Source organism: Aplysia californica, unplaced genomic scaffold, assembly GCF_000002075.1.
Source record: "Aplysia californica isolate F4 #8 unplaced genomic scaffold, AplCal3.0 scaffold00146, whole genome shotgun sequence".
Taxonomy (NCBI): Eukaryota; Metazoa; Mollusca; class Gastropoda; order Aplysiida; family Aplysiidae; genus Aplysia; species Aplysia californica.
In genome coordinates, this window is record NW_004797416.1 from 1232271 (window position 1) to 1245318 (window position 13048).

The window sequence follows — 13048 nt, forward strand, 5'->3', positions numbered from 1 at the left end:
AGCAGCCTGCGATAGTATTTATAGATTCTAGTATACATTCTACAATACATTAGAGCTAGATTAACTAGATGTGCTAAATAATCGACTACTCAAGCGCTTAGTAAATTCACCGATACCAGTTACGAAAACCATCAATATGAAGGGGCAAAACTTGCCGACACCGTAGAATCACGTGTGTTGACAGAAACCTCCAAAACGAAAGTGAAATAAGCTGCATTCTGCGCATGCTCGCAGAAAGTGACCTCGTTTTCGCTGTTCTTATCCAAAACAAAGCAGGAGACCGGGGGTTGCGCACCCAAACAGCAACGCGGTGACGCTGTGAGACTCTATATCTATTTCAATTTTCAAGAGCTAGTCTAGAGATTTTTAGATGAGTGTAAAAACGTGAAAAAGAAATGTTTCGCACAGGGTTGGGTTGATTCTTTTTATTCAGTTTTTACATTGTATTTCAACATTCAGAATTCCTTTCCTTGGTTTCATAAAACAGATATAAGGTTTAGTAGACTAATATAATCATGCTTAAAAGTCTGCTTTCCCCCTTTCACTGTAAAATGATACAGTATTCAATTTACTTTTTTTTTTCTATAATTGAAATCAGAGCTGGGTTGATTTAAATCGGTTGATTTCTTAAATTTTAATCAACTTGATTTTAAAAATAAAAATCAGTGATTTAAATCACTTTTAAAAAAATGTATTCTGTTTTTACTTATTTAAATATTCACAATTCCTTTCCTTGGTTTTATTAAACAGATATAAGGTTTAGTAGACTAATATAATCATGCTTAAAAGTCTGCTTCCCCCCCTGTCGCAGTAAAATAATACAGTATTCAATTTTTTTTTTTTCATAATTGAAAACCAGGGTTGGGTTGATTTAAATCAGGTCGATCTAAATCAGTTGATTTTTTAAATTTAAATCAACTTGATTTTAAAAATAAAACTCAGTGATGTAAATCACTTTAAAAAAATATATTGTTTTTACATCTTTAAACATTCAGAATTCCTTTCCTTGGTTTTATAAAACAGATATATGGTTTAGTAGACTAATATAATCATGCTTTAAAGTCTGCTTTCCCCCCTGTCACCGTATGTAGTAAAATAATACAGTAGGCTATTCAATTTACTTTTTTTTCATAATTGAAATTAGCATTTTCTTTTTTTTTTTTTAGACAAACACAAGCGTGCACACACACACTGTAATAAAATGTAAGTTTATCTATGCATAATTACCGCCTCCCCCCTTCCTTTTAAACTGACATTTTCTTCATTTTTTGTCTGTAGCCATAATTCACTGATATAGCACATTAAGGCTTTCTTTTGCAGTTGCCTAAATTAACCATTAGTTAAAATAAAGACAATGCATTCTGCACTAAAAGAACATACTTTAAGCCACCAAAAATCCCAAACTGTGTCGACATTTAAAAAAAAAAAAAAAAAAATCCGATTTAAATTTAAAAAATCTGATTTAAATTTTAAAAAATCGATTTAAAAAATTTTTATTTTTAAAAATAAAAAAAGTCACCAACCCTGCATACAACAGCAGCAAAACCACAAGATCTAGGGGCAACAACAAGAAGAAAAGAGCTGCGACTGTCTTTCTTTGTCTGTTAGTTTGGTGTATGTGAGTGAGTGTGGTGTGTGTGTGTGTGTATATAAGGCCACAAGCATGTGCGTTTGTTTGTCTGTGAGTGTGTGCGTGTTTGTTTTTCTTTTTTCCTAAAATTAAAAACATTTTTTTTTTGTCACCAAGTCACTCTGTCGCAATAAACGCCGCGTTAGTTGTCACAGCGTCACTCTGTCGCAATAAACGCTATTCTAGAATTTGACTCCTTTTGTGATGTTGTCTTATTCCAATCAATATTTGGTAGATCTAGATCCAACAATTGTCTCTGACACTGACATTGTTTGCACAAAAGTAGTCTTCTTCATCTCTCATCATAATCATATGAGTTTGAGCAAGTAAGTCAAAAGACGCTTGGATAATAATAAGACGGTGCAACTCGGGTCTAAGCACTAGATTTCTATTACCGAAAAAAAAAAAAAAATTTATCTCTGCGTGCACTTTATATTTTTCCATCTCACATGACGTCGCCTGATCTAGCATCTACACTCTCTTACGTTAGGCCTAGAGAACATATACAAAGCTGTCTACTGTCTACGTTCTCTAATGTTCAGTGCTTCCAAGCATGGCATCGAAACCTGGTCCTGGAAGGTACTTGAACTTTATTTCTCCAAATGGTTTCCGTTCTCGAGATTTGTTGATAATAAGCGAATGGGGTGGCCCGTGTGTGTAAGGTGTGAACGGATGGGGTGGGGGTGGAGGGTTTTTTTTTTTTACATGAAGGATTTTAGTTTTTGCTGGGTGACTAAATGCAAAACAGGTTACTGCCAAGGTCGAGCAGTCTTGTTTTCTCGCAGTACCTTTTGGAGGTATTTTCAAATGAAGTATGTCCGGGAACATTGCCCTAAACACGACTTAAGTATCTGAATATTCAGACATTTAAAAATCTCTAGAAATTGAATTTGATGCAAAAAAATGCTTCTTCCCAGTCATCGCAGAATGGCAGATTGAAAGGATGACGCCTAAATCTCTATTCAAGATTCACAGATTTTCAGTTTTGCTGCATCTTGCCCTCCCACAGTTCTTACACCTCTCACACTGAATAGGTCTACTTGGGCTATTCTACTGTACTTTGAGCATTAATTTTTGTCTTTCACGTTTATTAATATAGGCCTATAGATATGATATGAATCATGACCGTCGATATTCTGGTTCTAGGCTCTAAACAAGATTCATTTTGGAGGAGGCTAGCCGTACTTAATGACGGCTAAACTGCCAGTCTAGCCGTACTTATTCTTAATATGATGGCTATACCGACCATTTAAAAAAAAATAGGCCTACTGAATTGTAAATACAAATTTTTAGTGTGCAGTACCTAAAGTATTTGTATTAGAGACGAAACCAGGTGCCTTAATGACAGTGCATGTATTTTAAACCTCCTGTTTTCTAATGTTAATAGGGCCTAAGATAAGTGCAGCTAGACTGGCAGTCTAGCCGTACTTAAGTAAGGCTAGACTTCTTGGCTAGCCGTACTTAAGTACGGGTAGACAGCCAGGCTAGCCGTACTTAAGGACGGCTAGACTGTCAGGCTATCCGTACTTAATATTGATGGCTGAATTGTAAATGAAATTTTTAGTTTGCAATGCCTAAAGTATTTGTATTTCAGACAAAACCAAAAGGTGCCTTACTGACTTGCAAGTATTTGAACCTGAATAATTACTAGATCTAGATCTAATGAGACCTGTGTTCTTAACAGGCTTGAGTCGATAGGGCCAAAGCTAGATCTAAGTACGGCTAGACTGGCAGTCTAGCCGTAGCTACTTCGATATATGGTTTATATATACAGGCGAGTATGATGAAGGGAAAATATTAATAAGTCGCACAAGGCCCCAGGCGCCACCACTTTCTGTATGTAATCAAGATTGTAAATATTTTGTACGTGACTCTTACTTGAAATTATCACCCAAACCCTCAAATTGGTGCGAGTGTGAAAAAACCTTGCTTTGATAAATTGATGGTTTTTATTTCTGTATTCTAGGGTTCAGGGTTCAACAGTATAATAATAATGGGTGTTTCGCGAAAATGCTTCTGTGGCGATCACCCGGAAAGTTCCTCCTTTTTTAGAATTCTGAGTTGAGACCCATGAAATTAGAGCTGGGCGAATAATGGGTTGTGGAACTGATTCTTGTGATTAGTGCTACGGAAGAGAAGTTCAGATTCCTTTTTACGTAAACCAACAGTTACCAAGTGCTTTATTAAATATTTCTGTTCTTTTTTTTTGTTGTTGTTGTTGGAATATGTTGGTGCTTCACCTTATTTTGAAATCATTGAGGTTTTGAACTTGTCCTAAATCCTGAAGCTGTTCAGAGCTGACCTGGTAACCGGTAACTTGTTGTATGTATCAGTATCATATATATATTTATATGTGTCACGACGTGGTGGAATCAGGCACTCGTCAATTTTTGGGCATATGCGGTTATTGATATCATCTTAAGGCCTGTTCATTTGCCTTGCTTTTGGTGAAAAAATTATCCATCTATATTGAACAGGAGTCGAAATATTAGCGATTAAAGGATGTCAGGGTCGTCTGGTTTCATAGGTAAAATTAGTGAAAAAATGGCCGCCAAAGTTTGGTTATTTCCATTGCTTGAGAGTCCTTGGATACCGAAAATGTACATGTTTTTCAGAAAAAATCCATGCAGAAATGTGTTTTAAATGGATATAAAAGGTGTTGAGCGGAAAAAAGAAAATTAGAAAAAAAATGCACAACGGCCAAAAAAATGCCAATTTCTTTTTCATTGTTTTGACGAGTGCCTGTTTTCACCACGATGCCTCACATATACAGTCGAACCTGCCTTAACGGAAACCTGTCCAACGCGGAAACGGAAAGAAAAGTCAGCTCCCTTCCGAGGGTTTCACCTGTCTAAGACGGAAAATGCTTTGCCTGATTTGAAACAAAACTCGCAAGTTTGGTTCCACCGTCTCTATACTTAACGCCATGTCCATGCCGCTAGGCGAGGAAGGGGAGTTAGGGGTACAATTTGGGGGTAGGTTTTACCCAACGCCTACTCTAATTCTTTGTTAGAGTAGGCGTTGATGTTACCCCATCATGTGAACCCTAAGCAATGCAGATGGTCAGGGTAGTGTGGGTGTGAAATCTCACGGTTGCCTGTGAGAGTGCCTGAGTAGTGAGCCACTACGAAAACTTTCCTGGGTAGCCAGAGGCCAGAGGTGTGAAATTAGTTTGACCAATGCCTGCCACCCTGATCGTACGCCTGCCGAGAAAAGAGTTCCTCGAATCGTTGTTATAAGATGGCAGTGAGGGGTGGTGGCATTGATTGACTGTGCTAGTTACATCGATGGGTGGGGCTATGGGTATAAGCAAAGGAAGTCAAACAGTGGTCTTATGAAAGACCAGCTCTGGTGGTAATTGATAAGAGTGACGCATGTCATTATCAGACAGGATAGCAGTTGAGAGGTGTGGAGTTTTGACCTCTGCTTGCCGATTGGACAAGTGATCCTTGATCCCACCGGCAGGGCCTTTGAAGCCTTTCCATCTCCCCTAAATTCCCCTGTCTAAGACGTAATTTTTTTCTGGCTCCCTTGTGATTCCGTCTTACACAGATTCAAATGTAATTGTCATTACCAAACCATGCGGGACTGTTCATCATCACCAATTTGGCGGAATCGCAGAATTATTTTTCAATTTCACGAAAATACGATTGAAATTGAAATAACCCTGACTCTATTGGGTTTTAAATTTCGGCAACCCCAGTCCACTGTCAACCTTCCTGGTATATAAGGGGAGAAAAACTAACGGACCCAGAGAGTCTTGTGTCACTACATCACATGCAGCTATCTGACTTTAACAGCCGGTTTGCATTGAGCCCTTGCGGTCGTTCAGTGCGACTTTGCCCTTAGAAAAACTGTCTTTAGAAGTGCCAAAGTCAGGAGTGAAGCATACATTAGGTTGACAAGGTGTTAGAAAATTCCTGGCCTCTAGTATTGACCCGTGCCCAGGAGAAACTCCACATTGTCCATCCTATGATTGATACTAAATTGGGTGTGGTGATATATAGTCTAAGATGTCTTCCATTTAATAATGTATTTTTACTTTTGCATTTTTCATAGCACGGGAGGAAGCCATTTTTAAAGATATTCAGTTGGAAAATATGAGCAATGAATTCTACGTATGTGGCATGAGTTAAGTTGGAAGGAATAATACCAAACATGATATGACTGTGAGGTACATATTTTTATTATGGAGTTTGGAGAAATCATGCCAGGGAACTTGAATGACTTTAAGGAAAAATTAGTTACTGGACCTTTTTATTGAGGGTGCATGGAGTTAGTCAAACCTTACTACTGGGGGAGGAGAGGGGGAGGCATAGAAGGCGAGTATCTCAGGGGATTTTTGATTGGGTATGCTGTCGTAAATTCGGATTATAACCCAATTTCTTCGTCTCGGCGTGTCATGAAGTTTTTATTTGGCTTAAATATGAATGACTCATTGTTTTAACGACTTAATGAACTTCTAGAGTATGGCCCTTTCTTAGTGGAGCATAACAAATTTGAGCTTAAAACTTTGACTATTGCACCAACGCTTTCTAGAGATTTAGATTTTCTATATATGTGTAAATGAATAGATGACTCACATGCGGTGAGATTCGGCTTTTTTTTTTTCGTACTTGTTGGTCCCATTTGAGAAAACATGATTGGAAATTGTGATATAAGATAGCTTGTGTCGGAAGTAGCTGTAATATGATGTTGGAAATAGTTTTATGGAACACTCTATTAAACTTATTGGTTTCCTTTATCTTTTGATTCAGAGAGAGTATGGATGTGAAAGTCTGCAGGATGGAGGCCAAGCACAAGATGAGCGGAGATCAATGCCTGCAGCGAACAACACTAGTGGCCCAAATGAGCAGAACTGCACAGGGCTGCATAATGGACATGCTGCTGACCAAAACGCTGCTCTTCATGCACGGCGTAGGAGACGGAGGTCTCAGCACGTTGCACATTCCACAACAGCTTCTTGTGAAAAAGCTCGTCAACAAGCGCCTGCGGGTACAACACGTAAGCGCATGGCATCCGCGTGTAAAAGAAAGCAAAATTGTCATGACTCGGACTCTGTGACTCCTGTAAAGCGGGAGAAAGCTGTTACGTCTCAATCCGCTCCCTGTCACTCATCAACCTCGTCAAGTCAGAGCCACCACTCTCTTCGCAGCCGGAGTAAAAAATTGGGGGGAAATCCAAATTCATCTTCTTGCCTTGATGTACCAGCGGAAAGTCTTATTGAGGCTGTGGAAGCTGGGCAGTCTACGAGAGTGGCTGAGATGTTGAAGACTTCTAGCGAGTCTTTTTCCTCTGTTTTAGGTGTCGCCCTGCTCAAAGCTGTGGCTCGGGGTGAATTGTCTATGGTGCAGCAACTCATTCATCATGGTGCAGATGTTTCTGAGACACTTGGTGGAAAAAATTGCTGTCATATTGCAGTGGAAAGGGGATATGTTGATATTGTGGAGTTTCTTCTGGAGTTCTTATCAAGGAGTGAGAGTGGAAGATGTGTTGCAAATGCCCCAGACAAAAGTGGCAACACCGCACTTTTGCTTTGTCAGAGCGCAACTAACGCAGATAGTCTCACCAAGCTTTTTCTGTCTCATGGAATAGAGATCGATGCTCAAAATCATGAAGGAAAGGCATCTTTGATGGAGGCCGTACAATATAAAAACATTAGCGCTACGTGGCAGTTGTTGCAGGCCGGGGCCAATGTAGAGCTGACAGACATGAGGGGGGATACTGCCATGTCCTTGGCATCTGCTCTGGGTATGGATGGTTTGGTGGAGGCTCTAGGCAAAGATGCTGGGGATCAAGGCCTAACCCCAATAATGAAAGCAGTAGTGGCCAAGAATACTGATCTTTTAGCATTGTTGCTTTTTTCGAGACAGTTTGACGTAAATGAGACAGTTAAAATCCCATGTTTTGAAACTAAATTGTGGCAACCCACTGACACTGCCCTCACTATGTTTTTGAACTCGAAACTTGAAACATTACTGGGACCCGTAACTTGGAGAGTAGAAAATGAAAAAAATCTACTGAACTTCAAGTCGTCTTTTTCTTTGAAAGAGCTGGAACTTGTTGCTTTGCTTGTGAAAGCTGGGGCACAAATCCATAGTCCTGGGGCCCAGAACCGCTTTTTGAGATATGATAGTCCTTTTCTGATGGCAGTGAAACTTGGAAATGTTAAGCTCCTCAATGTTTTGATGAAAAATCAAAGATGGGTCCGTAATAAGCTCTGTCATAATCATTATGATTATGCCTCAGCTCTGGAATATGCTGCCAAGAATAGTCTTTGTGATATTGTTGATGCCTTAGCTCCTGGTATTGAATTTTTGGATGAGCTGCTTAACCTTAAATACCAATGGAGATCTTATCGCTTTCAGTCTTCTTTGAATATTGCTATGAAGGTTGCCAATGAAAAATGTGTGCATAGACTTTTAAAGCTTTTCAAAAGTCTTGATGTCGACCGGACCATGACTGCTGCAGTTGAGACGGGTCGGTACCATGTGTATAAAATGATACGGTATGCTTTCCGCGAAAAGTTTGATCAGCTAGTGTCTCGTGAAGCAGGGACTAAATGGCTGTGTTTCGCATGCTACAGCAACAACTATTCAATTGTAGAAAGTCTTCTTAAGGCAGGAGCTGATGCCTCTGGCAAAGATACCTTTCGACAACCACTAAAGTACGCCATGTCTGCAAAGATGACAGAATTGCTCTTACGATATGGTGCAAGTGTGAACAAGCTTTGTTATTCCACCATCAATGGTATCACTTCAAGCTCGGCTTTGGAACAGGCTGTGATTTTAAATGCCATTGATACAGTCAAAGTTTTGATGAAGTATGGTGCCGCATTAGACTTCTACGTTCTCATTCATGCTCTTGAAAGTCCCACTTGTCATGGTACAATTCGAAACTTGCTGCTGAGCTATGATATTGATTCTTCATTTTTGAATAAGGAAGGCACTGCTTACAAATCATTGCTTTCAATAGTTGCAGGTATTGGTGATTTGGAGTCTGTTCAGACTCTTTTGAAAAAAGGTGCAAATGTAAATTTGAGTGGTTGGCGTCATTCCCCTCCTGCCCTTCATTCAGCGGTTGAGAGAAGTAATGTTGAAATAGTCCGTTGTTTACTTGATCACGGTGCAGATGTAAACATTAAAGGTTACAATGATGAAACTGCTCTGATTTTGGCTGCCAAGACAGATGATGGGACTATTATTTCCTTGCTTGTTGAAAAAGGCGCACGGCTTAATGTTACAAACAGTAACAGTCGCTCAGCCTTAATGACAGCAGCCGCATTTCAGAACTTTGCTGCTTTCCAGTGTTTAATCAATGCAGGTGTTGACTTGGATGTCAAATGCAGCAATGGTGAAACTATATTGTCCAAGCTTCTTTGCAGAAGATCATTTTCAACATGTGGAAAGTTTATTGTATGTCTTGTCAGGCATGGAGCTAAGATTTTATCCAGGGAAATGTTGTTAGCTGTTCACAACAGCATCGCCACGGGAAATTTCCAAGTGCTGTCTGCTCTGATACACTGTGGGGGTTTCAGTCCAACTGTGTTCGATGACCGCTTTGCAGTTGATAGCTCCCCTTTTTGTGCTGCAAGGTGCTATCTGGTATCTGATTTTAATGGTGTCTTTTCTCCCTTCTGTATGGCGTTAGTGTGTGGACATGAAGCTGTTGCCAGAGACATGCTGAGAGCCTTTTATTTGACAACTTCCGACTTGACTCAGTTACCGAGACACTTTAAGGTCCGAGAGCTCCTGAGACGCAGAGGGTTTAACGAAAGTCTGGCGATTCTAGACAAGATGTCGTCTTCACCGCCATCTCTTCAGCAACTTTGTTTTGCTCGTGTCTCTGATCTGTGTGGGTCTGAGCCAGGTCGCAAGGAAAGAGTGAATCAACTTGAGCTTCCAGTTCTTCTACGGGAAAGTCTCATGTTTACTTGCAGTGATCAGTTGGTTGCGGGAAGGTGCTGCCTGTCAAGAAACTCGCATGAGGCGGACTCTGATAATTCTGGTGATACAAGACCTGAAACACGGGATCGTTATATCTTGTACTAGCATTCTGAATGATGTACTCAATTCATTTTGTCACTGATATCCAGTGTCTCCCCTGTTCTGTGTCAGTCTATAATCTTTATTTATATATATAATATTTATATTTCTTCTCCATAATAGTGAAACATTTTCATGCTAACTTTTTATTACTCTCCTTATAAGTTTTTGTTAAAAACAGGCCTCAATTTCAATTTCTGGAGTAGGCAGTTGGTGTCTTTCAACTCCACATTCAATATGCAATACGGCACGCATGTTGAAAACTTTTTGGCAAGGAAAGAGCTAAATATGGCAGCCAATGAAAGTAGTTTATGGGGTGAATTAGACTAATTCGTTTTGTGCACCCGTAATGATGCAATAGATAGTATACAGAATTTCTAATTTTGTAGCATAATTATCATTTATGTACTGACCATAGTGAACATGATTTTATTTTGATAGTACACAGAGTAAAACGATTTTTGACATTTTTATTTAATGATCTTAGTGAACACAATTTTTTAGTAATAGTGATTGTACAGGACATATATATTCTAATTTTGTAACGTTTTTATGTATTGACTATATGCCTTAGTAAGTAGTGAACATAGATTTTATCATGATAGTATTTTGATAGTATGACACAGATTTCTAATTTTTTAACATTAATGATTATCAGACCTGCCAAGTATTCTGATAAAATCGGAGCCCTTAGATTTTTATTTTGGCTGTCAAAGAACTGGGATCAGGTTTGCATAAAATCTGATAAATTTTTTTTCTCTAGAATTCCGTTTTCATTGATAGTATGTGACTTATGATAAAAATGATGTGAAAATACAGTTATCAGGCGCATTTTAATTTTTTTTCAACAGTATTTGTACAACTTGTCAGAATTGACATGAAAATACAGATTTTTTTCCCTTTTTATACATAGTCGGTTTGATAAGTATCCACTGTCTACTGTGTTTCTGGAGACTCCGATATTTGGGAGGATTTTCAGGAAAATTCTAATTTTTAGTTATGAAGTGGTTGGCAGGTCTGTGTTGTGCCATGGTGAGCATGATTTTATACTCAACTCAAGCAGTGTCAAGACGAGGTAGAAACAATTCTCATCATACAAATTATTTGATGTTTACTTACATGTGCACAAATTATCATGTAAAAATGTACTGAGAGTCGACAGTTGTTAGGTGTAGTCTTGAGCTGTTTGAGCCAGTCGTATTCCAATTTTGTTACTCTATGGCAAACAAAGCAATAGTGAAAAGGCTTGTTAGCTCACCTATTCTGTGGGTGCATTTAGTTTGACTTTCTTCCATATAATGGATAATTACACGGCTCTAAGACGGGCTAGGCATAGCCCTTGTAGATCCAATGTTATTTTCATTATGATCAGAACCAAAATGGTCCTTACATGTCTTGTTCTGGAGTCCAGATCTGTGTTAAAAAGTTGAAAGTTGTTGCTGAGGTCAGCATTTTCAGACTACTGAAGCCATAATGTAGAGACTTGACCGGTCATTCATAAGGCTCAATAATGAAGTACAAGATTTCACCTTTCTTTGGCATTGCCTACAGCAATAAATGACTACTCAATGACTGTACAGTTACCTTTTCTATAATTCATTTTTATGCAATGCTGATTCTTATAAATAACATTCTATTTTAGCTATACTGCATTGTTTTTAGCTAAATAAGAGCTTTTTATTCTTTATAAGGAATTTGAACAGAATAGTGGATAGTGAATTTCTTGTTAAAACTACCGCAAGGGAAACTGGAGGCGACAAATTTTGGTGGCGCCTTTTTTTTCTGTACTTTTCTTACCGTTATAGGCTTAGGCTAGCTATAGGGGCATTAGAGTCACCAGTTTTTTCTCAAATTGCTGTTAAACATGTCATCTCACGTTTAATTCTGTTATATTACCCATACTAGTTATTCAAAGCTAGCCATTCCTCGTGTACCTACCATTTTCATACTGATTATGGGGATTTTTTTTTTTCATGTCTAATGAGATGCAGTGGGGCCGTACAAATATTGTGAGCAAGGTCTTCATCTCTAACACTTTACTTCCTACTTCTTGTCATTATTGTACTTTCTTTGTCAAATGGATGTATTCATTTTGTTGTTATTTTTACTTAAGGCACACTATATATATATACATCGTCATGCTCATTCAATCATTTTCCTGGTCTTTTTTTTTTGTTTTGAGAAAAATAACAAAATCAGTTGCACTAATAACGAAAGACACGACACAGTTTTTTAAAAACATTAAAAAAAATTATTTGTTGTTTATATTAAAATTCAAAGTTTCAAACAAATTTTGACAGAAATCTGGGGAACAAATAAGATACAGTCAAACCTGCCATGATGGCCACTTTCCCTTTCGTTTTTTCTATTTAAGTGTGTAAAATGGTCACATGTCCAATGCTACTTAATTTTATCAACCCAGAGCCAAATATTTTTGCCTGAGACGGCCAGGGGTGGTTTCAACTCGCCTGATGCTTTGTCATAAATTTTTATTTGGCCTCTGGCGCTGTAGACAGGCCGTCATAATCCATTCACCTGTCATTATTGTTAGTCCCTCCAATGAATGTTTACCCAAGTTGACCATACAATAAATTTTCGACTGCTGGTGAGAAAGGCATGTGATTGTGATATGCCATAACCTATAAACTCACCCACCACTCGTACACTAAGACTAACCGTACGTGAAGTGAATCGTTACTGTTTTGTTTACCCAATCTGTATCTGTATCAAATTAAGTAACAATGGCCGTTAATGTGAACTTGCGACAGAAGCGTCACTTGTTCTCCTCGTGGTGGCAACCCAGTGTTTGTTTTACCATGGCAGCATGGCATTCAGTCTTCATCGTCTCACATTCTTTATTTTTTCCTTGGGCAAAGTCAGCATCAAAGGAGCTGTGCAAAAATTAACAACCAAGAAAAAAAACAACAGAAAAACCCCTTCCCCCCCCCCCCCAACCCCCTTTCAAAAGAAAAGACCCTTGAATTTGCCTAACGGCAGTCCTAACCCTCCCCGGTTTTGATTTCAGAAGGGAATGATTTGCTTTCTTCATTTTGATCAGTCCTACCTAAGACGGCCACCTGTATTATTATTATACAACGTCCACTTTTCTCCTTGTCAATGGGTGGCCATTTTACACCGGTTCAACTGTAGTCTAGATGTGGCCAAAGCTCAGTTTGTCCCAAAAATGACTTGCGCAATTATCAAATGAGAGTAATGATATGTTGTAGTTCAAAATGGATAGTATTCATGGTCAATGTTGTGACAATTTATTGGATTCAATAATGCTGGTACAAGGCCCAATAGTTTAGACCAAGGACTGAGGTTTCTAACGTTGCAGAACACCAGCAGGATGTTGCAAACTGCTTTTATCTCT

General features: G+C 38.7%; 1 protein-coding gene across 1 annotated transcript in view; it reads left to right on the plus strand.

Annotated features, from left to right (window-relative positions):
• LOC101852015 overlaps positions 1-12628 on the plus strand; it is a 23005-nt gene extending 10377 nt beyond the window's left edge. Inside the window, exon 2 of the mRNA XM_013081801.2 lies at positions 6388-12628. Within this exon, the coding sequence (XP_012937255.1) occupies positions 6388-9681 (3294 nt within the window). The 3' untranslated portion in view covers positions 9682-12628. The remainder of the gene's footprint in view (positions 1-6387) is intronic.
• The last annotated feature ends 420 nt before the right edge of the window (positions 12629-13048 follow it).